The 24,918-nt window shown below is 42.0% G+C and overlaps 1 protein-coding gene across 1 annotated transcript in view; it reads left to right on the top strand.

Annotated features, from left to right (window-relative positions):
* The first annotated feature begins 23,502 nt into the window (after window positions 1-23,502).
* GTF2F2 (general transcription factor IIF subunit 2) overlaps window positions 23,503-24,918 on the top strand; it is a 154,162-nt gene continuing 152,746 nt past the window's right edge. The window contains exon 1 of the mRNA XM_044249764.1: window positions 23,503-23,703. Coding sequence (XP_044105699.1) covers window positions 23,638-23,703 — 66 coding nt within the window. The 5' untranslated portion in view covers window positions 23,503-23,637. The remainder of the gene's footprint in view (window positions 23,704-24,918) is intronic.

Raw genomic sequence — 24,918 nt, 5'->3', positions numbered from 1 at the left:
TAAGATCTTAAATAAATAAATAAGAAAATAATTAAATATACAGCATAGGCACTACTGTCCACGGTGTTGAATAGGCGCATCCCATCACTGCACTATCCACCTGAAACTCCCGTAACATTGTATGTCAGCTATACTCCCATTAAAGAAAAGAAAATAGATGAATGACAGAACATAGACAAAGGGTGCATCGTCTGTGACAAAGAATGCCTTTCATGTATGTTATCTAACCTGAAAGGATGGTGTAAGGCACACTGTTGGGCGTTTGTTTTCTCTTCACTTGTCAGGCTTGTGAATTCCCTCCCTCTATGCTCAGGTGTAGAAACAGAATGTTATACCATTATACCCCATGATGGATCTCTTCTTACGAATTCTCAGTGTTTGGGATAACAAGGGTGAAGACATAATCCTAAAGCATGATTTAAGCCCAATCCCATGACCTCCGTAACCATTTTAGTTCCTCTTTCTCTGCTTGGATAAGTCAGGCAACTACTCAGGCCTACTTCTCTCCAAGAGAGAGAGGCCTGAGTCTGGGTCTATGAGGAAGGGTATGTTCGGGGAGGCCTCCTGGCACAGGGAGCAGGGGAAAGGGACCTGGCTTCCTGCTGGCTCTTGCGAATTCTCATAGGGTGTCTGCTGAGATGTGATGTGTTCATTCCTAATCCCCAGACCCTATGTGGGCATCAAAGCCCTTCCCTCCAATCTGTACCTTCATTGCAGCCAGAGTGAGCTTTTCCAAAAATGTCGATATAATGATCCCTTTGCCGCGGAAAACTTGCCCCTCCTCCCCCACTGCCTTAGGAGAAAGACACAAACCTGAACACCATCCAGGAGCCTCTTACATGAGTCACCCCTCACTTTCTCTCCTGCCTCAGCCTGTACAACCCACCCCCACCCCAAGGCATATGATCCTTCTTTCAGTTCCTTGGAAATGTAAGGCTGTTGTACCTGCATCTTCCCATGTCCCTTTCGCTTTGATAATTTCTATCATTCCTCTACATCCTTCCCCCAGATTCATCTTCCTTGAGCAATCTGATGTCCTCAATTCTCTGGCTCCCATACCACATCTGTTCACAAAGCCCCCTGATCATGGTTGTAACTGATCGTTGTGGCCCATATGGAACCTGAAACATATCAGATGCTTATAAATATTAGTTTCTTTTTGGCCCACACAACAGATTGGTGCTCCCTGAGGGGATGCCTATTACTCTGTCTTCTGTTTCCCATTGCAGGTCAATCCACTGAAATCTGAGTTTATAAACAGTTGGTGCATTTTGGTTAGAATGAGTCAGTTTCCCGAAGCTCAGTTACACATGACACTACAATGTTGCCCTAGGATCCTGGGGCCATGTAGCAAATTACCACAAACTCAGATGCTTACAACAACGGAAATTTGTTCTATCACAGTTCTGGAGGCCAGAAGACCAAAATCAACGCACCAGCAGGGCATGCTGTCTCTGGAGGAACCTTCTTCGGGCCCTCCCAGCTTCTGGTAGTTGCTTGACTGGAAGACAAAGACACAGGGATACAGTTTTGGCCTCCATCATCACATGGTGCTCTCCTAATGGGTCTGTGTCCAAGTTTCCCTTTTCTTTCTTCTTCTTCTTCTTCTTTTTTTTTTTTTCCCAAATTTCTCTTTTCTTATAAGGACACCAGTCATTAGATTATCAAAATCCATAATCCCCATAATTCAGATGACCTCACTTTAATTTGAGAAATTAGGTCTTCCAAGACCCGATTTCCAAACTAGGTCACATTCTGAGGTTCTATGTGAATATGATTAAAGGGACACTATTCACCTCAGTACAAATGTCCATAAGTCATCGTTAAATGTGTTCCATGTTTAGGCTTTTTAACATGCTTACAACCAAAGGAATGATAAGGATTCCTTCCCCCAGGGGCCCAGCACATGTGAGGTAACAAGAAATAATAAATTCGTGGAATAAGCCCCAAATTGAACTCTCCTTTTTTCCTTTTTTCCAGCCAGAGCATTTTATGGACATGAAAAAATGTTTATGAAACATTGCTCACTGTTTGTTCTCCTGGGTCAAGGCTGTAAATTCACTTGCCCTACACTCAGGTCTATAAATGGAGTGTCATTTCATTATGTCCCATTAATATATCTGGTCTAATGAACTCTCACTTGCTGCCACTGTGATATAAATAAAAAATAAAACATTGAAAGAAAAAAAATGGAAAAATAATCCAAAGAAACAAATATCTTCAAACTGCAGACTTTTTTTCCTTTGAGTTGAATATTCATTATTTAATTCCTGTGACTTGAGTTTTCCTGTTTGCTTTTTTTTTTTAATTTTTGAAAGATCTTACTTATTTATTTATTTGAGACAGAGTGAGAGCATGAGTGAGAGAGCACAAGCAGGGGGAACAGCAGGGGAAGAGGGAGAAGCAGCCTCCCTTCTCAGCAAGGAGCCTATTGGGGGCTCAATCGCTGGATCCTGGGATCATGACGAGAGCTGAAGGCAGGTGTGCCTAACTGACTGAGACACCCAGATGTCCCTCCTATTTGCTTTAGATGTAATTTTTTTCAATGACAAGCATATTTGTATTTAACACTTTATATTTGATCAATAAAGTACCTTTTCTTACAAACCCTTGGGACTAGGGTTTTTTTATTTGCATCGCAAAAGAAAAAATCAAAGCCTAGTGCCTTGGCTAGAGCCTGGCTAGAGCGATCTCCTGAACAGCCAGGTTTGGAGTCATCTGTCCTGGTCTACAGAGGTGAGGGCTCTTATAGCTGACCGAAGAATGACCTTGGGGCCTTTGGAACTTGAGCCAATTATTTCTTCTTCTTCCAAGGACAATATTAAAGAGTGGTGTTTTCTTACCACACTGTTTCTTATCATCCAACACTACGGACTGCTCAAGATAAAGAAAGTTATGAGACTTTGTAACAACTAGTAACAAATGGCTAGTTCTAGATTGAATCTTGGATATGGACAAATTAACTGTAAAGGGCATATCCGTAACAATTAGGGGAAACTGAATGCAGACTAGGTGTTAAATAATGTTAAGAAATTATTTTAGGGGGTACCTGGGTGGCTCAGTTGGTTAAGCCTCTGCCTTTGGCTCAGGTCATGATCCCAGGGTCCTGGGATCAAGCCCCACATTGGGCTCCCTGCTCAGTGGGAAGTCTGCTTTTCCCTCCCTATACTTGTCCCCTGGCCTATGCACTCACGCTCTCTTTGTCAAATGAATAAAGAAATTATTTTTAATTTTAAGGCGCTGATGTTATTTCAGTCACATAGGAAAATGTTCTTAAACTCTAAAGCAATGCATACCGAAATAAACAAAGGAACTATTTTTCTTCTTCTTCTTTTTTTCTTTGAGTAAGCTCTGGGCCCAACATGGGGTTTGAACTCACAACCCCAAGATCAAGAGTCACGTATTATACTCACTGAGCCAGTCAGGCGCCCCACAAGCAATTATTTTTAGGCAACATTTTGAAGTTCTAAAACTCAAAGGTTAACAATTGTTATTTATGGTGAAGGGATTAGAGAAGAGGTAAATTTTACCTTTTACTTCATATACTTCTCAGTTTGAGTTCTTTGCAACATTCATGTAACGTATATATTTAAAGGTATTCCTTCAAGAAACATTTAAATAAATCCAGACTAACAGATTTATTAGCTCACAGTCAAGTAAGTCTCTGACTCTTGGTTTTAGCTCAGGTCATGAGCTCACCCTGCATTGGGCTCTGCTCTCAGTGTAGAGTCTGCTTGAGATTCTCTCTCTCTCTCTCCCCTTCTCCTTCTGTCCCTCCCACTCATTCTCTCTCTCTCAAATAAAAAAATAATATCTTTAAAAAAAACCCAGATTGACATTTTAAAAATAACTGGCTTTTATACTTCAAAAATGTTAAGATTGTAGAAGACAAAGACAGACTGAGGAACTATTAAGGGAGACTAAATCGGTTTGACAACTAAATGCAACTTTTGAGTCTGAATTGCATCTGGACAAAAAAAGATTTTTATTTTAGTTTTGCTATAAAAAACATTATTGGAACAATAAGCAAAATAAAAAGTCTGTAGATTAGAGGATAGTATGGTATCAATGTTAGATTTCCAACTTTGATCATTGTACTGCACTTGTGTAAGTAAATGTCATTGTTATACACATTGAGGGGCATGGAAAGGGCACCATGTCTGCAGGTTACTTTAAAGTGGATCAGAAGAAAAGAGATTATGGTATGTGTGTGGAGAAACAGGGGAGGGGAAGAGAAAGAAAGACAGGGAACGATAAAAGATAAAGCAAATGTGGTAAGATGGGTGAAGCGTACTAAGAGTTCTTTGTACTATTCCTGCAACTTCTTATGATAAAAGCTACCCCAATTTTCCTTCTCTACCTTCTGAAAAGATCAGAAAAGTTGCTTCCTCATCTGTTAGTAGAGATAAATAATAGTACTTAAGCTCTTGGTCATGTGGTGATTAAATTCGGTAATGTGGGTACAGGGCCTACCACATCACAAGACAAAAATTGAACTGTCAACTTCTGAAATAGTTGAGAACAGAATTTTCTCTAGCTAGTTTAAGTACAAACAGATTTATTGAGGCATATAGAGCACTCACAGAACTATTGAGAGAGGGGAAGAAAACAAAATCAAACCCCAAAAACTCAAATCCTAGGCCCAGAAACCAAAACCACACTAACCAAAGAAGGTCTGCCAAGATGGCTGCTCTTCCTGCAGTGACGAGGAAGGAGTAGACTCAGGAGGCCACAAGCACAGCTGCTGTCTGACTATACTGCCTTGACCATCCTTCAAACCAGCCAAAACATGACTCCTAGCCTGTCTCCCTCTCCATTGTCTTCATTCCAAGTCAGCATTTCGTTTGTGTTCATCTAATTCAGGAAGCCTAAAATATAGCTATATCTTACTTGTAAAGGATTTTGGGAATATGGTATTTGGTTTCCAGGCTTGTGGTATAGACAGCCATAGCAGCAGGTGGTTGGGATGGGTGTGCAAAGTACAACTGTAGCTACTTAACCTCTGAAACTTTATATACTCATACTTCAATTTCCCAACAACAAAATACCTGCATAACCTAAATCTCTCGACTTCTCCCCCAAGTGGGAAACCCAAAACTCCATGACTCCCTGCCTCTGTCGCTAGGGGATTTTTATTCCTCTTCTAGTTTAATCACATCCCCTATTCATATCCTGGAACCTGAGGGCTAAATTAAAACTTAACCCAAACCAACACATTTATAAAGCAATAAGGAAAATTGGTGGCAGGAGAGGAAATAGGGCAGGACAGGGGAGGGAAAACCATATTAATACATAGGAAAACATATGCCTAGCAGAGTGAACAGATACACAAATTGGCTGAATGCTTAGTGGCCAAATGTTAAAATAAATACTTTGACAAAGGCAAAACCAAAGCTAAATATTACCAGCATAGGATGGACTTCTTAGACATAAGAATCAATCTGAAAAAAAAAAAAAGAAAAAGAAAAGGAAAAAAAAAAAGAATCAATCTGAAATATTCACAAAATGTTTAAATTATTGTTTTACATTTTAGTGGCCCACCTGAAAGTTACCAAAGCCCAGAACATTCTAAGGCTCTGGGTTGCTCTCATGGTCATGATACTGCACATGAGGAATATCAAATTGACTATGGTTAGATTGCTTTGAACTATGGTTGGAAAATAAGTCAGACTCTTTCTTTCTAGCTCTGCCAAAGGTCTTTGATGGATGGGATATTACCTCTATAGTGTAATGCTCTCCTTCTCTAATCACAATGGACTTATTTGTGACTCCTGGTCTTGAAGAGCAGTAGAACATGATAATGAATAGTCTTACAAACTGAAACTCTGTGCACTGTTTGGATAACCTGGCTGCATATTTTTAGAAGTAGAATTATGACTGTAGTAGGGATTCATGCTCTTCTGTTCCTAATATTTTAGCATGCACTTTCAGCTTCAAACAATTACTTGAGAAAATTTTGCCCTTAAATATTGGAAGTAGAAATATTTTAGGGGAAATTACAATTCATTGGACTCAGGAGAACAAAATGTGTTTTCACCACCCACTTTCTTCTCTTCTTCATACTTTTTCTATTCTTTATTATTCATGTATCACAAATGACTGTCATGTTCCATGTGATGTTGGAGGGTTTTTTGCTTGTGAAATTTTGAGGTGGCAAAGTTGGTATTCTATTTTAAAATTAAAATGCGGCCTCATACAATGTGAAGAAATCTCTAACGGAGCTTCCAGCAAATAAACTAAAACCATGGCCTAAACTTAATTAAACACAAAAAATTATATAAATTCTTAAAGGAAACCCATTTGCCTGCCATTATGCATCAGCCCATTATAGAAGGGTAACATGAGAAAGAGGGAGTGAAGACAGATAGAAGACAGTGAGACAGATGTGGGAGTGGTAGACAGTCAGACATCTACCTATGGGGATCTAATGTTGGGAAGCAATGGGGGCTCCGCTTGCATTTGAGACTTAGTGCTTCCTTAAATTTCGAGCCCTGAGCACCTTGCTTGCCTCCTCCTATGTTAGCTCTTCTGAAATTCCATCAATATACATGCAGCAAGGACACAAGTTGTGATACAGCAGCCTTCTGTGGGACTTGTTGCAGTGGGTCAAGATGACCCTACAGAAGAGTCTAGGAATGTACTGTTGGGAAAGCGCATAGAACAAAAAGGACTTTGCAGAAATTCAGAGAATGAGAAGTGAGAGTGAGAGAAATTCAGAGAATGAGAAGGGAGAGTGAGCTTTCTCTCAGATTATTCCCTCTAGCAGCCCTTCATCCTCCTGCTCCAATATGAACTAGTCTCAAGCCACACGTAGAGTTGTCATTGTGTGACTTTCAACACCTTCTCTCGTGTCGGGTCCCTTCTAACCTGATCTCTTGGGTTTCTTCTTATTGGTGTACTACTAGGATTTCTGAGAAAATGTGCATGGTGGTTCCCCCCCCCCCCTTTTTTTTAAAAGACCTTCTTTATTTATTTATTTAAAGAGCTTGTATGAGCTGGGGAGAGGCAGAAGGAGGGAGAGAGAGAATCCCAAGCAGACTTTGCATTGAGCATGGAGCCCCACTTGCGGTTTGATCTCACTACCCTGAGGTCATAGCCTGAGCCAAAATCAAGAGTCAGACATTCAACTGACTGCCACTGGCAGTCTCCTTTCTGAGACTTTATATGGCTGGAATGTTTTTTATTTTGTCATCAAATGTTATTGGTAATTTGGCTAGGAATAGAGCTCTGCATTGAAAATTATGTCTAGGGGCGCCTGGGTGGCTCAGTGGGTTAAAGCCTCTGCCTTCGGCTCAGGTCATGATCTCAGGGTCCTGGGATCGAGTCCCGCATCGGGTTCTCTGCTCAGCAGAAAGCCTGCTCCTCCTCTCTCTCTGCCTGCCTCTCTGCCTGCTTGTGATCTCTGTCTGTCAAACAAATAAAATCTTAAAAAAAAAGAAAAGAAAAGAAAATTATGTCTATACAGAATGTTGAAAGCAATGGTCTTCTGTTTCCAGTATGTGCTATTTCATATTTATTTTGCTGGATAATCTGAAAATACAAATTAAAATATTTAAAGTTTTCTTGTAAATCCTTCTTCGAAAAAGTTGTTTGTTTAGGTCTCTGTTTTTTATGTTGGAGACAAAATAAATACTTGGTGATCCCACAATATTCATTTACAATAAAGAATGAGGCACTAAAAATCTGACTGATCTCCTCTGTTCCAGCCACAGTACAGGAACGGTGATCAAGTGTATTCTTTAACTTAAAAACATATACAAATGTTCATAGCACTTTATTTTTAATATCTCAAATGCCCATCAATCAGTCAATGGATAAACAAAATGAAGTATATCTGTATAATGTAAGAGAACCCTACTCTAAGATATAACAAAGCAAATTATTAATATAAATAACAAATTTGATGACTCAAAATAATTATGGTAGATGAAAGAAGTAAGACTGAAAAAAGTACATATTATGTGATTCCATATATATAAAATTCTAGAAAGTACAAATTAATTTGGTGGGGATTTGGGGGAAGAAATAGGAAATAAATTTGTAATTTTGATTCATGTTTGATTAATCCTTCTATAACATCCTTTCTCCTGGTTATCCCCACCTGGTCCACATTCTAGTTTTAGAAATATTTCTTTTTTTTTTTTTTTAAGATTTTATTTACTTATTTGACAGAGAGAGAGACAGCACAAGTAGGGGAAGCTGCAGGCAAAAGGAAAGGGAGAAGCAGGCTCTCTGCTGAATAAGGAGCCCAAGGTGGGGCTGGATCCCAGGACCCTGGTATCATGACCTGAGCTGAAGGCAGACACTTAACAGACTGAGCCACCCCTAGAAACCTTTCTAAATTGTGGTATGCCTGGGTAGCTCAGACGGTGAAGCATCTGCCTTTGGCTCACATCATGATCCCTGGGTCCTGAGATTGAGTCCGACAGCAGGCTTCTTGCTCAGCAGGGAGCCTGCTTCTCCCTCTGCCTGCTGCTTCCCCTGCTTGTGTGCTCTAGAGAGTGTTCTCTCCCTCTCTGATAAATATATAAAATTTAAAAAAAAGAAAAGAAATCTTTCTTTTTTTTTTTTTTTAAAGATTTTATTTATTTATTTGACAGACAGAGATCACAAGCAGGCAGAGAGGCAGGCAGAGAGAGAGGAGGAAGCAGGCTCCCCACTGAGCAGAGAGCCCGATGCGGGACTCGATCCCAGGACCCTGAGATCATGACCTGAGCCGAAGGCAGCGGCTTAACCCACTGAGCCACCCAGGCGCCCGAAAAGAAATCTTTCTAAATTGCAAATCTTACCATTCTCATCTGCTTAAAAATCTATTTGTTTTTGTTATGTAAGAGTAATAGTGAGTTACTGTAAGACCTAAAATAAGAGTTAAACTCCACATGGAATGGAGGCGATTAGCAATTTGTTTTAAGATCCTATTATGTTGCTGACAACCCTCTCGGGTCCCCTCCCTCTTCAGGAGCTTTGTACTATCGCTCAATAAACTTTGCTTTATTATCCCTCAATAAACCTTGCTTTGTTGCCCACCAAAAAAAAAAAAAAAAAAAAAAAGTTCCTAATATGTTGCCTTGAAAGGAAGAATGAGCCCATCATCCCAGCATTCCCACCTGTGGAAAATCACAGGTGCAGAAAGCCACCATCACTAATAGACATGTGTTGTATCCCTGGATGTACTGCAGATGAAAAGGTGATTAAGAACCACTGTTTAAAGAGATTTGTGCAAAAGGGCGAGGAATGGTGCCAAGAAGAGGTGAACAAATGAAACATGTCAGTAATGAGCTTGTTTTTTCACCTGACATGGCATAGCTGGACAGAGTGAGGTTTCTCATTTAGGAAGAGCGAAGGGTCATAACAATGATTGTGATTTCACCGAGATGTGCTACCAGAGATAGCCCTCAGCTCATCAATTCTTCCAGAACTACCGGAGCTGCATAGAGAAATGGCATGTCCTTCTTGGGGAGCCCAGATCCAATATATGACTGATGAAGGGGGTCTTATCCTGGACTGTTATGACAAAGGCCATAGACTGAGAGGCTTATACAAGACACATTTATTTTCTCACACTTCTGGAAGTTGGAAGTCCAAGATCAGTGGGCCACCACGGTCAGGTTCTCAGGGAGAGCTCTGATCTTGAGTTGTGCATGACTGACTTCTCGTCGTATCCTTACAGGGGTAGGAAAGAGAGAGCTGTGGTCTTGTCTCCCTGTTACAAGGACACACTAATCCCATCGTGGGGTCCACCCTCATGATGACATCTAACCCTGGTTACCTGCCAAAGGCCTCAATTCCAAACCCCATAGGCTGGCGGTTTGGCTTCAACATATGAATTTGGGGAGGACACAATATTCAGCCCATAAGGGGGAAAGAAGAACTGACAATAGCAGCCCTATTTGGGACAATCCTGAGGGGCCATTCTAGCCTCAGAGCTCACCACAGAACTGGCTGAGGTTTTTGTTGCTCTACTCATCCTGCTTCCTTCCTCAAGATTCCTCAATAGACAAGATGGCAGGGAAACTCCTCAAGCTGGCGGGGGAGGGGGGGTGGGTCTTCCTGTGGAACATTAACTTAGAACTGATTTGCAATTTACAAGTAGCTTTTTTTTTTTTAAAGCTTTTAAAAATTTACTTGCCAGAGAGAGAGGTGGGGGTGGGTGGGGGGTGCACAATTAGGGGGAAAAGCAGGCTCCCCGCTGAGCAAGAAGCCTGACACAGGACTCGATCACCTGACTCTGGGATCATGACCTGAGCTGAAGGCAGACACTTAACCAGCTGAGCCACCCAGGCGCCCTACAAGCAGCTTTTGACCACATGTTCCCATTATCTCCTCTAGTCCTCATGAACAACATGGTGAGGTATCACTATTTTCCTGCTTTCAGGATAAGGAAACTGAGGGTCAGAGAGAATACTTGCCTGGGCTCTATGTTAGAAACGGGGCTGGAATATAAGTGTGGTTTCCTGACTCTGACCTTTAGCAGGGTGAGTAGCTCAGGAAAAGAAAGAAACAAAGAAAGGAAGGAAGGAAGAAAGAAAGAGAAACTACAAAACAAGCCTTTGTCGCATACCAGATCAGAGAATTTGGTACCCACAGCCCAACTACTCATGCTATTTCCTTTTTCTTTCTTTCTTTCTTTTTTTTTTTAAGATTTTATTTATTTATTTGAGAGAAGAGGGGTCAGCAGGGGAGGAAGAGGGACCAGCAGACGCAATGCTGAGCACAGAGCCCTATGCAGCCAGATCTCATGACCCCAAGATCATGACCTGAGCCAAAAGCAAGATGGGGACGCTTATTGCATTGATCCACCCGGGTGCCCCACTTGTGCTATTTTCTGTAACAAAGCTGCGCTGTCATTTCTGAGCATATATTCATTTAGATGCCAACACGTTCACAGGTTGCACTCCAAGGCCAAAGGCACTCAAAAAATTAAAGAGACCAGCAGAATCTTAAAATGTTGGCTCCCCTAACGAGTTTTCAGGGTTTTTTCCCCCTCCGGGAAAGTAACAGGCGAAACTGCTGTTAATTCTTTCCAAGCAATATGGCACCTAGGACATAGAGATGCCAATAGTCTCCTTAGCAACCATGAGTTGCTGGAAGATGAAATCCTGATCTCTATTCACGCTGCAGATCACATGGGGTCAGGTGCTGTTTATTTCTCTAACAGAAACCACGAGTCACTGGGATTTTAATTGCATCCTTAAGATCAGTAAGAAAAGTAAATGGGAGAAATGAGAGCCGTTACTAATGAGCATGTAGTGAACATAAAACATTTGGTTAGCTCCTTTGAAGCATGTACTTTTGTAAAGTACGCTCCAGAAGCCGTTGCTTATACAGACACACACACACACACACACACACACACACACTCTTTAGGGCTTCAAACACTGCCTTCTCTTCATTAAAATTCTAAACTCACAAACCAAGCTCATTATGTGAATGTTTGGTTTGGGAGGATTTTTTCCAGTGACATAGCCACTTGGCCATTATACGCTTGCCTCACCCGGCATTGCCGTTAACAGTCTTGCCTCCCCCAAAGACCAACATATTGAGCAGCCCTACCGTCAAACTGAAGCTAAAGGATATAAATCAATGTTATCTCTTTTCATGAAAATAGCCTTGCTGAGGTAGCAGGTGGTGTCTGGTCCTATAACCAACTGCTGAGTCTTTGACAGATGGGGTCTCAATTACATTCTCTGTTGTCTTTCCGAACTCAATTTCATGTATTTATTTAATAAATATTTATCAATGTGTTCTTGATTTTTCTATGTATCAGGCCCTCATTAAGACTTAAAAGTACTATACACTGTGGCATAATTTGTCTGACACAATTTCTCCACCAACAAATCAGGGGAGCCACATTATTTAATCACACTTATGGAAATTTACAGGACAAAAGCTGTTACAGCAGCATAGTACCCTGTTTCTAATATGCGTAATAGGAGGAATACTATTTGCGAGGGTCCAAAAAAGAGCAATTTTATAAAGTTGACAAGGTATCTTGTCTCACAAATCAATTTTTTCCTTCAACCTTTAAAAAGAGTTGCTTCGGAAATCTGACCTCTGAGGGAAATGAAATGACATTTAAAAATAATAGCTGTAGCTCTTTCTTTACTGGCTGCTAAAGGAAGGAGCTAGACCAAAGGCAGGCAGCCTGAGTCACCTGGGACCATAGTCCCCATGGTATACAGTACTTCTCTCTTTCATCTTTCTTTTCCTTTGATATGTTATTTTATTTTCCTTTGTCCTGCCTAAGTTCCTATTAATGAAAACTTTTAAAAACATTTATTTATTAATTTATTTATTTGAGAGAGTGAGCAAGAGAGAGATCATGCATGGGGGGGGAGGGGCAAAGAGGGAGGGAGAAGCAGACTCCCCATTGAGCAGGGAGAGCATGAAGCCCCAGGCAAGGTGGGGCTTGATCCCAGAATGCTGGGATCCTGACTTGAGCTGAAGGCAGACACTTAACCGACTGAGATAACCAGGCGCCCCCTTATTAATGGAATTGAAGAGATAAAAATCTTTCTAGCTCCATGGCTGGTGGCAAATATCATTTTAGATGAACCTCTGCCACTTTTTCTAGCATGCCCTGTGGGTTATTGTTAGAGATGCAACATTGGAAGACACAATAGTGGGTGCTTGACAGGCTGTCAGAATCTTGCTGTTTCCAAAATACTGTGCAATTTCCCAGGGAGTTGTGGAGCAATTTTGAAAGTCAAGTCAGAGAATCCTGGAATCTTTATGCAGGCAATTTGTACCGAGCTGTCAGTGTGAGCAGCGTGAGTGAATGTTTTAATGTATGTGCACATACTTCTCCCATTTTAGGTAAGTGAAGTTCTGATCTTAAGGGAATTCTGCGCCCCCCTCCTTCCTCTGGCACCTGCCTTCCAATCAAAAGTTGAATGAATCTGTAACTATCGTGTAATGGCAGCAAAAAGCCAGAGAACAATAATTCTACCTGTCAAGGAATTATGTATAAAAAATACAAAACTTGAGAGCTGGAAGGGAATTTAAAGTGTCTGATCTGCCTTGTTCACTGCTCTGTTCCCAGGGCAATGAATATTCAAGGACTCTTTATTGAATAACTGAAGGTATGAATTAATCACCCCCATTCTCAAAGATTCATGTGCATATGAATCACCTGGAGATGTTGTTCAAGTGCAAACTCTGATTCAGTAGGTCTAGGGTGGGGCTCTAAATTCTACATTTTTTTTTTTTAAGATTTTATATCTAAGTGATTCTGCAACATGGGGCTCGAAACTGCTCTACCGACTGAACGAACCAGGCGTCCGTCCCCAAGTTCCGCATTTCTAACAAAACTCTGAATTGATGTGATATTGCTCTTTGGAGGAACACTTTGAATAGCAAGATTCTAAACCCTCAATTTCAAACTTCCCATTGGTATGTCCGTCTTAAAACATACACCACTGAATTTTCCTGCAGTAGCAGCTGTTTTGTTTTATTCCTTAGACTGACAATGCAAAAACTGGATTGTGTTATAATTGACCTGGTTGCATTACAAATGAGTATTTGGGGGGACTGGATATTAAGTAAATGAACTTATCTAGTTGCTAAGGGCATGGTTAAAAGGAGAGCTTTTCATCTGCCTCCATTCATGAAGATGTCATTTTTTACGTATATGACAAAATTATGGCTGATTTTGTTTCTCAAGGTGCATAGGACTCAAGGAGGAGGCAAGCTTCTTCTTCTTCTTTTTTTTTTTTTAGTTTTATTTATTGATTTGACAGGCAGAGAGACCACAAGGAGGCAGAGAGGCAAGCAGAGAGAGAGGGAGAAGCAGGCTCCCTGCCGAGTAGAGAGCCCGATGCAGGGCTCAATCCCAGGACCCTGAGACTATGACCTGAGCTGAAGGCAGAGGCCCAACCCACTGAGCCACCCAGGTGCCCCAAGGAGGCAAGCTTCTTTTCCCAGATGCTATCTCATTCACCTTTTGAGGGTTGAAAAGAGATTTTGAAGAAGCATGGAGCTGAAGGGTGTTTTTGCAGACAATAATATGCCTGCACGTTGAGAAGAGGAGCCTGGATTATTTATCTATGGCCTCCTGCCTCTGCTTTATGGTGTCTGGGACCTCAGCTGGAGGATTCAAAGACCAGAAGGCTGAGACCATCTCAGTGCTTGACTGAGGCAGGAGGCACTGTTTCCAAGGGGGCTCCCTCAGTAGCTGACTGCTTGGTACTGCTCACCTATGCCTCTTGATACACGAACATCTCTACCCAAGGACATTGCCACCGGCCTGCTGCGGAATGGACATGGTGCTTAGCTCTGCCCAGAATAAGTGAGCTGACAAGCACAAACGTAGACCTTCCCCCTGTTTCCTGAGCTTGCTGACAAGGCAGACCCTCCAACACAATCCTTCACGTTCCCATTCTCTGTCTCATGTTTGATTCCCTAAAATTAGAACGGCTTTGTCCCCCCTGTTTACCAGCACACCATAGAAAAACTTTTCCTCTTCAGATAACTGACTGAGACTTCTTCTGCTGGCAAGAAACCCAAACTCTAAATCTGTAACTCATTATCCTTCCCTATAAAAGTCTAGGATAAAAACCATCCTGCTGAGACACTCTGATCTCAGATTTAGGGTGCTTTCCCTATTGAATAGCCTGAACAAAATAATGTGTGTGTGTGAGAGAGAGAGAGAGAGAGAGAGGAGGAGGGGGAGGAAGAGGGAGGGAGGGAGAAACAGGTGGAAAGCTATTCTTGTTATGCACTAGCCATGGTAATCATATAACCACATTCTATTTGTTTGAAGTGAGTCAGTAAGTGTAGCCTGTGTCCTACGTGGAGGAGAGGGGTACTGGGCTTAGCATTTTGAAGATTTTGAAGGAAACAGTATAAAGAATTGGAATATGAGAAAGAAAAAGAGATAAAGAAGGAAAGAAAGATTCTAAAACCACCCCAGAGTTACAGAAGATAGGCAGTAACTCACACCCTTGTTCAGGTATTTTCTCAATGTATGTATTATAGTTTTAATTTTTCTTGCCTGGTGGAATTTAAATATCACATAGAAAGTTCATCAAGATTCAAATAGTACTATAGCAGGTGAAACATATTGGCTTCAGTCTGCCTCCTTGCACAAGAGATATTGGTTACATCTGTCTGGATATGGAGAGGAATTTTTATCCTGGCATTCCTCTTCCCACCACCTGCCAATCCCACCACCACAACTCATAGAAAATCAGCACTGTTAAGCGCACTTTGTAAATCCTCCTTGACCCACACTTTATGCTGAAAAGAGAGAGAGGGGCTTTAGTCATTGAGGGAAGAGATTCTTGGAATAAAGCCTCATATAGTGAACCAACATAATGAAGATGCTGAGTCAAAAGATTTGCAGTAATTGCTTCATTTATAAGATGTCAGAAGAAGAGAAAAATCTATCAAAAACAAATTCACATTAGAATTAAATAAAAAATGCCCAATTATAACTCTTGTAATACTAACAGTCAATTCTTCCTCTGGGTTCTTAACAGCTATTGGATTCATGATTTACAAAGAGGCAGCTTGACCCCAGGGAAAGCAATTAACATCCCTTTCACCACAAGGCATTCGTTGCTCAAGGTTTCTGAAAGCTGGGAAGAATTGTAAAAGAATCAATAAAATAAAATCGATTTTAAAGTGTGATTTACATAATACTTTTTAGATTCAGGCAATATGAAAAATTCTGATTATCTTAGTAATGCAATATGAAAAATTCTGATTATCTTAGTAATGAGGGGGTACATAGGAATAAAAGCATATACAATGAAAAGTAACTGCTAAGGGTTTTCTCCCCAGCCACAGTTAAATCTGAGCCTTGAAGCCAGAAAAACAGATAACAATGGAGCAGAAATATCACCAACCATTCTCTCCTCTCAGAAGTCATTCCATCTTGATCAGTTCTGTCCTCTGAAGCTTATTTACTAGTCCCAAGGAATTATAGAGATGTGTCCACATGGGTCAGCTAGTTACAGAGCAAAGACCCAGTCTTATTTATCCCCACACAGAGCTGAAACTGTGTGCGCGCTGAACAGGTTTACTTGGCACTTATTTCTCTTAGTTTAACAATCACGGAAGAAAGATGGCACCTTTCTCTCTGGATACTTGACAGGCAAACACTGTAGAAATCCGTTATCTCTGAGTAAAAACAATTAGGCAATCAGCCAGTTGCAATTCTGGGGGCTCCAGTTTTAATGGGCCATGCAGGTTCTTCCTGATGGGTGATCAATGGATGTTGTAGGGAAAATAAAAAAGAACTATGGCTTTGGGCTTGAGGGATGAAGAGGAGATAGCCTGGGTATCAGAGAATTGCAGGTGGATTACAAGCTGCTCTCCCTGAGGTACTCAGAAATAGAGAGAGATTGAGCACAAGCAGGGGGGGACACAGGCAGAGGGAGAGGGAGAAGCAGGCTCCCTGTTGAGCAGGGCTTTCTGCTGAGTGGGGAGCCTGCTTCTCTCTCTGCCTGCTGCACCCCCTGTTTGAGCTTGTTCTCTCTCTCTCTCTGCCAAATTAATTAATTAATTAATTAAGATTATTTATTTATTTGGCAGATAGAGAGAGACAGTGAGAGACGGAACACAAGCAGGGGGATGTGGGGGAGGGAGAAGCAGGCTTCCTGCTGAGCAGGGAGCCCCATGTAGGACTCGATTCCAAGACCCTGGGATCATGACCTGAACCAAAAGCTGATGTTTAACCAACTGAACCACCCAGGCTCCCAATAAATAAAATCTTAAAAAACAAAAAAAAACAAAACAAAAAAACCCTGCAGTAAAGGGATGCCTGGATGGGTAAGTCAGTTAGGCATCTGTCTTTAGCTGTGGCCATGATCACAACCAGGGTCCTGGGATGGAGCCCCTCATTGGGCTTCTTGCTCAGCAGGGAGTCTGCTTCTCCCTTTCCTGCTCCCCCTGCTTGTGCTCTCCCTCTCTCTGTCTCTGACAAATAAATAAATAAAATCTTTAACCCACTGAGCCACCCAGGCACCCCAATAAAGAAAATCTTTTTAAAAATTGCAGTAGAATACATATGACACAAAATTTACCATCTTAACCATTTTCATGTGCACAATTCAGTGACATTAAGTTCATTCACATTATTGTCAGCTATCATCATCCAGCTCCAGAATTCTTTCACCTTGCAAAATAAATACTCTGAACTCATTAAATAGTAACTCATCATTCCCTCCTCCTTTCACTCCTGGCAACCACCATTTTACCTTTTTTTTCTACCATGTTTTATGACGTCAACTACTCTAAATACTTCATATAAAGGAATTGCACATATTTGCCCTTTTGTGACTGGCTTATCTTCCTTGCCATAATGACCTCAAGGTTCATCCATGTTGTAGCATATGACAGAATTTCCTTCCTTTTTTAAAGCTGTCTAATATTCCATTGTGGTGTGTGTGCATGTGTGTGTGTATTTGTTTATCCTGTCTTCCTCCCATGGACACTTCTGTTGCTCCCACCTTTTGGCTATTGTGAATAATGTAGCTATAGAAAAGATATTTTTAAGCTCTGGTTGAAATGATATATAATCTTTTTCCCCCTTTCCCTTTTCCTGTTGGTTAGAACAGGCAGACATTGTGGTCCACCATGTGTAGAAAAGGTCAACACCCCAGAAATAGTGAAATAGTAAGATGGAAGAATCCTTGGCCCCCAGCTACTTCATGGAACAAAGTCAACTCAGCTTTTTACATGGAGGAGAACTAAAAATTATGCTGGCAAAGAAGCTAGAGCTCTCCTCACAGAAAGGAGCCTTAAGCTGAATTGTCTCCACTCCACCCATTGGTGAGGGAGCCATGTACTTTCTTTAGATAAAATTGTCACCAAACCCTGCCTGTGAAAACCCTACCCGTAATATTTATGTGTTGAGGGTAGGAAGTCTGATGCATCAATATGGACGCTCCTAGGTTTTGCTCTTAGCAGGAATGTGGACATAATTCCTCATTGATATTCAGCACATGTAGCTTCTCTCGCTTTGAAATCTGAACACCAGTGAGGGTCCATCTGTTTAATATGGTGTTTTAGGACTTACTGTTATTGGCGATTTTTGTCTGAGTACCCTGACCAAGTATTTCAGCGCTGTATCTTAACCACAACTTTATTTAATATATAAAGTATGATACCAAAGTCTTGGTAAACCTATCTGAAGACAAATTGGATTTCATTGGAGCAATGACAAATTAAATTTTCTCATGCTTTATTTAGCACTTGAGTGCCAGAGTGATCCCCAACAGACAATTAAATTGACTTACTGAGAATGAGGGTTTCTTGTAGGCCATAGCCCCCATGTGTTACATCATACATGAGGCACTTAACACAAGCAATTCAACTGAATTATGTCATCTGTTGGACAAAATACACCCAGAGTCTTGTCTGAACTCCCAGAAGGAACAATGTTCCGTGCATGCTCACTTGTGTACTTTGTGTCCTGGTACTGAGTTATCACTGGTCACATGGTCTATCCTGCTACACAGCAAGGAATCACAAAGGACCATCAGTTCTACCTCTTGAATATATCAATATGTGTCCTATTCATCTACTTCTCTTCATCTCTGTCGCCACCTTCCTAATCCAAACAACTCTCCTCTTCACTTGGATTAGTGCAATGATGTCTGAGCTAGGCTCCTGGTTTCCATTCTGGCCCCTTCCAATCCACTTTTTTTCATAGCAGTTAGAGGAATCTTTGTAAACATGTAAATCTAAGGGGTCCTGGCTGGCTTAGTCAGGAGAACGTGCAACTCTTGATCTCAAGGTTGTGAGTTTGAGCCCTGTGATGGCTATAGAGATTATTTTAAAAATACAAACCTTAAAAAATGTCAATCTGACTATTCTGTATTCAAGCTTTAAAATTTTCCTGCAAGTTTGGGATGCCTGGGTGGGTCAGTTGGTTGAGCTCCCGACTCTTGGTTTTGGCTCAGGTCATGATCTCAGTGTGGTGAGATCTAGACCCGTGTTGGGCTCCACGCTCAGCAAGGAATGGGCTTGAGATTCTCTCTCCCTCCCCTTTTACTCCTCCCCAGCTCTCTCTCTCTCAAATAAATAAATAAAATCTAAACAAACAAACTTTTCTGCAAGTTTATATTTGATTTAAACAAGGCGTCCAGGGTCTTGCATTGCCTTATCCCCCCATTCCCCCTCCAACTGCCTCCCCACCCAACTTCTGAGCTCTGCCCATGGGCATCCTCTCTGTTCCACAGACACAAACACACAGGACCTTCTCCCGCTAGGATTGCAGACGCCACTACCTTTTTCCAAAGCACTAAACGACTGAATACGTTAAACATCAAGCTAACAAATAACCCCAAACTCATCACTTCTGAACAATTTTACTATTATCTGTGCCCTTGAGCTTATTTACATCTCATCGATCCATATGGTGAGTACTGTACAGTGGCATGCTACTCTGCATTTCATCCAACTCTGCACTACAGATCAGGCAAACTCAACAAACCACGGCTTTTTCTGGAGGTTAGGAGAAGTCAACTGTGAAACATTTACTAGCATACCACCGCTACAGTAAATTCTTTTTGTGCTTCCTTTCAATTATTTGACCCAATATAATTAGTGCAGTTACCAAATAGTCTCCACGTTATAGTGTTAAATCCTTTTGATTTGTCTTCTCATCTAGTCATATAAGAACTCTATGAGGTAGGTATAATCACCCCATTTTATAAGCCAGGAAATAGGTGTAGAGATGATAAAATAAAAAGGCGACTAGGCAACAAAACAATGACTTGAAAATGTGTTTGACTTCAAAGCTCATGTTCAACAATATGGAAACTCTTTCGGGGGTATTTTTTTTAAGATTATTTATTTATTTATTTGACAGATAGAGATCACAAGTAGGCAGAGAGGCAGGCAGAGACAGAGAGAGGGGGAAGCAGGCTCCCCACTGAGCAGAGAGAGGCGTTGGGCCTCAGACTAAAGTGTGTCATAGGCTCTCCTGGCCTCCAGTTTACCATCTGCAGGTCTTAGAACTACCTTTCAGTCTCCATAATCACATGAGTCAAGTTCTTCTAGTAGGTCTCTATCCTTGTCTCTCTCTCTAATTTAAATTAAATCTCAAGCCCAAGAAGGAGTCACTTTGCCAGGCCAAGTTCTTAAACTGGGACTGAGTATGTAACCTAATTACAGTTTCAACCCCCCTAAGAAATGTAATTTTAACTGTTCAGTCAGGGATTATTTGGTTGGCACCTATGGCGTCATCTGTCACGTGAGCCCTCTCACAAAGTAAGATCAGGTGATCCACCTAATAAGGCCTCCGACCCTTCTCCTTAAGGGAAACAGCTGGCCAGGAACAATTCTTTTTTTCTTTTGCTAATAACTGCCTTGCTCTACCCTTTTATTTATTTATTTATTTGACAGAGAGAGCGAGACCGGAACAGGAACACAAGCGAGGTGGGAGAGGGAGAAGCAGGCTCCACGTGAGCAGGGAGCCCAGTGAGGGACTTGATCCCTAGACCCTGGGATCATGACCTGAGCCAAACGCAGATGCTTAACTGACTGAGCCACCCAGGTGCCCCTGGAATTGCTCTCTAATTGCATTTTTTTTTTAAGATTTTATTTATTTACTTGACAGAGATCACAAGTAGGCAGAGAGGCAGGCAGAGAGAGAGGAGGAAGCAGGCTCCCTGCCGAGCAGAGAGCCCGATGCGGGCTCGATCCCACATCCCTGGGATCATGACCTGAGCTGAAGGCAGAGGCTTTAACCCACTGAGCCACCCAGGTGCCCCTCTAATTGCATTTAAAGATGCTAAAGACTCTATAGAGTAGTAAGAGAACACTGAGAGTCCATTGTGTGACTGGGCTCTAGGGATACACAGAAAACCGGCATCAACTATGCCTAATTGACCACTTATAAGAAGCAAGGACCTGGGTGACTCTGTATATGGTACGCTCAGACATTTTTTGGAAACTAACAAATCAAATGAAATTGGCTGGTTGCTCCTAATATTGCGGGACAGAGCGGTGAAAGAAAAAGACAAGCTCAGAGATTTGAACTCCCAGCTCAAGCTTGCATTCAGGACCAGAAAGCTAAATCCATAAAAGATAAAGAAAATAATGACCTTTATCTCCTGTAGCTGCGGGGCTGAGAAAGCTAGAAATCAAACACAAATATTCATTCTGGGACTGGCTGAACTAACCACACAGGTTGAACTCTTAGACTCAAAGGGTATATTTAAATGAGGGCATTGATTCAGAAAGGATGGGATCCTGTGTGTTTGGAATGGGGATATGTGGGAAGACCGGGATGAGGATGGAGCTGGGAACGCTGAAGCCCTAGATTCTGAGGAATCTTCTCTGCCAGTGGAAGTGAACTTCCCACCCCCACATAGAAGCAGCTTCCCCACCTCCAGTGATGTTGTCCCCTATATCCCCTAACCTACTCTGAGAAGTTTAAGGAAGACATTGTGATAGCTTCCCATAAGGCAGTTGTTTTCCCCTGCAATGCTAATTCTCAGGACTCACCATTCACCACCTCTCTTTGCTCCTAGACCTATAACTAGATTCAAGTTTCAGCAGATCCCAAGGATGAGGTACAAAGTATGGACCCAGGAGAACTACACTATACTTCAAAAGAACTACTTAAGTTTTTTGTTTTTTTGAAGATTTTACTTATTTGAGAGAGAGACTTGGAGAGCACAAGTAGAAGGAGGGGTAGTGGAAGAGGGAGAAGCTGACTTCCAGCTGAGCGGGGTCAGTTCCAAGACCCTTGGGTCATGACCTCAGTCAAAGGCAGACATTTAACTAACTGACTGAGTCACCCAGGTGCCCCAGTTTTATAATTTATACAAGTAAAACTTGCCCTTTTCTTTTTCTTCTCTAGCCATTTCTTCTTTACCCATTTGTTCTCTCTCATTCCATGTATACACACACCCACACTCATTTTAAGTCTTCCCATGACCAAAGATCAAAGGTCTTTTTTCTTTTTTAAAAAATTTATTTGAAAAAAAAAATTTATTTGAGAGAGAGAGAGAGAGCGCGCGCGCGCAAGAGAAAGCACAAGCTGGGTTGGGGGAGAGGCAGACGGAGAAGGAGACTCCCTGCAGAGCAGCAAACCCAGTGCAGGGCTGGATCCCAGGACCCTGGGATCACGATCTGAGCCAAAGGCAGACACTTAATCGACTGAGCCACCCAGGCACCCTTAATCCTTTAAAGTTCATTACTAGGGTGCTTTATATGTTTTAAGGCCTTTTTGTAAGCTGTGACCCAAGAATGTAAACCTCCTTTTCAACCCATGCCTGGTCTCCCATCTTTCCTATTAGTTTTCTCAGCTGATCACAGAAACCTGACAACTTTTTCTGGCTCTGTGCTACACAGGCATGGATTTTCCTGGATTACGTGCATCGTAGTGATGTTTGATTCAATACCATTCTTACATTTTGCTCTTTGTTTCTCTTTCAGCAAATGTTCATTCAGCTAAAGCCCATTGAAATCTGACAATGTGTCAAGTACTGTGCTAGCTGTTGTGGATACAAAATGAATAAAACACTGTTTCCACCTAGGAGGAGCTCTAGAAAGCAAAGGCAGCATGTAAACATGTATACAGTAGCACAGGGTGATAAGTATCACACTGTGATGTGAAGAAAAACCAACTTCCTCTGGGGAATTTAAAAAAAGGTTTCCTAGGAAGTGACATTTCTGTAAGTCTTGAAACGCAAGTAGGAATTTGCCAATCAGAGGACAGGGGTGAGAAGGAGAGTAAGGGGGGAATATGGCATCCATCTGTGAGTAAAGGGCATCCAGTGTGCAGAGGCTCTGAAATAATTGAGGGCGAAGATCCCGATGTGTTTGAGGGAGGTCTGACAGTTCCTTATGGTTCCATGTGTAGATTGAGCGGCAGGGATCATATTGAGAGGGACTTCCAAGAGAAAATTGAGTTTAATGCTAGAGGCAAGAAGACAAAGAGGAAACTGTTTAAGCCGGGGGAATTTAACAATCAGGTTTGTCTTACAGCTCTACTGTCCTTGATCTAATTATATGGACTCCGCGTTTGTGTTTTGGAGTCTGAAAGGAGTGTGCTCTGCTTGTTTAATTGGAAGTGCTCAGGATAGCTTGTCACCTGAGACACACACCCCCCCCCCCCGGTCTACAAACAGCATGTTTTTAGTATTGCCAGGGTTACACTGTTTGATCCCGGTGCCCATGTGTGCTAAAATTCACTTACTCTTTTTATTATTCCCACCCTGTCCTCAAAAATGTTGCTTCTTTCTTGGCCAGGGTTGGACACATACTGACAGCTTTTGTGTCTTTGAACCCCATCCTTCTGTTTTGACGCTGCCTGTCTTCACTTATGCTGACCTGGTCTTTAAATGTATTGTGGACATTTTGTTTTCATCCTACCCTATGTCTTGATCACTCAGACACAACCACCTACAATAACCACGCCCACTCATGCAAGTGCTGAACTAGGAGGTTTGTCCCGATCGGCGTGCCGTCCCGGCGGTGGCAGCGCGCAGGCGCAGTTCCCGCCTCCCAGCGGCGTGTTTCTCTTTCCGGGAATTCCCTGTATCTTGGCGGGTGGACGCGGTTTGTTCTTACTCCGCCTCTGGCAGAGGCACACACGGTTCTCCGGTCCTTTGCACCGCAGGCCCCTAGCTCCCGGGCAGCTGCTCCGGTCCGCTCGCCTCCACCCGCAACAGACCCATGGCGGAACGTGGGGAACTCGATCTGACCGGCGCCAAACAGAACACCGGAGTGTGGCTGGTTAAGGTGTGTTCGCGCGGCTCCGGCTTGCGCTCCTTTTACTTAGTGACTTGAGACTGTCCCACTTCGTAAGCCTTTTAAAGTTCTCTATGGCTGTCTCGTTAGAGCTACACATATCTTCTGAGGCAGGAGTCGTGCAGACTAGTTTGCAGGTGAGGCAGTTAGTTGAGGGACGCAGTCTTTGAGACAATTAAGAGTCCGAACCTGCCTGGAACGGATTCCTTTGCCCACCATGTGTGATTTTTCTGGGGTCCGATGCTGATGTTCTCCGACTTGAGTGGTGTACTTTACTCCAGATTGAAGAATATTTCTGTGTCTCCTTTTGGTGAAAGTGATTTCAGTCGTGAGTCTATATAAGGAAGTTGAGTATCTGCTACCTGTACAGTCTTCTCGGCCAGAAAGTAGAACGGGTCCCTGTGTACCCTTAACGTGTTCTTTTAGGTTGATGGCTCTTATTGGAGTTCTCAGGATAGCTGAGAGAGCTCTGAACTCGCGGAAGGAGAGGCCATTGAACTGGAGTGTTCTTTTTAGAGTGTTTTTTGGGAAAGGCAGCAATCTTGATTAGCCCTGAGTGAGCACAGCATTTTGTGCTCTACTTTTTCATATCCAGGAGTGTTGTCTCTTAGGGGAGTTTCAGGAGACATATTTATGTTCAGAATGTGATTATGTCAGTCTTTGAACTAGGACCTTTGGTTGGTTTATTTATTTATTTATTTATTTTTTACTTACCACATGACTGAGTTCTCATTAGTTAAATCTGGGGGGCGTTTCCTGTCCACCTTTCTCTAAAAAAGGTCCTTTATGATCAGTTGCTATCATCTCAAACTTGTATTATATTTTCAAAGCACTTGTTTCAGTCTAAAGTGATTGTATGTTCATGTGTTTAGTGTTGGTTACCTCCTCCCTTCTAGTGTGGGTGCACTCACATTCTGTGAGAATGGGATCCTTGCCTGTCCCAACCAGAATTGTGTTTGACACTTGATAATTGGTCACCAGATATGGAATGAATGAATGACCTCTTATTTATTATTCTTCAACCCCAGCTTTACTCTCTGGCACTCATTTGACTTCTCAAGGCTATATCAGTATGACCTAACACGCTGGGGTAAATTTCTCCTAAGGCATTTCTTCTATTGCGTGCCAAATGGAGGAGAATCATTAAGGAGAATTCCTTTGCAGATTGAAAGAGCTTGAAAAAGTGGTGGAACTTGAGATGATGCA

Source organism: Neovison vison, chromosome 5 (assembly GCF_020171115.1).
Source record: "Neovison vison isolate M4711 chromosome 5, ASM_NN_V1, whole genome shotgun sequence".
In the NCBI taxonomy this organism is placed as follows: domain Eukaryota; kingdom Metazoa; phylum Chordata; class Mammalia; order Carnivora; family Mustelidae; genus Neogale; species Neogale vison.
Note: the sequence above shows the minus strand (reverse complement) of the source record. Positions and strands in the feature narration are given on the sequence as shown.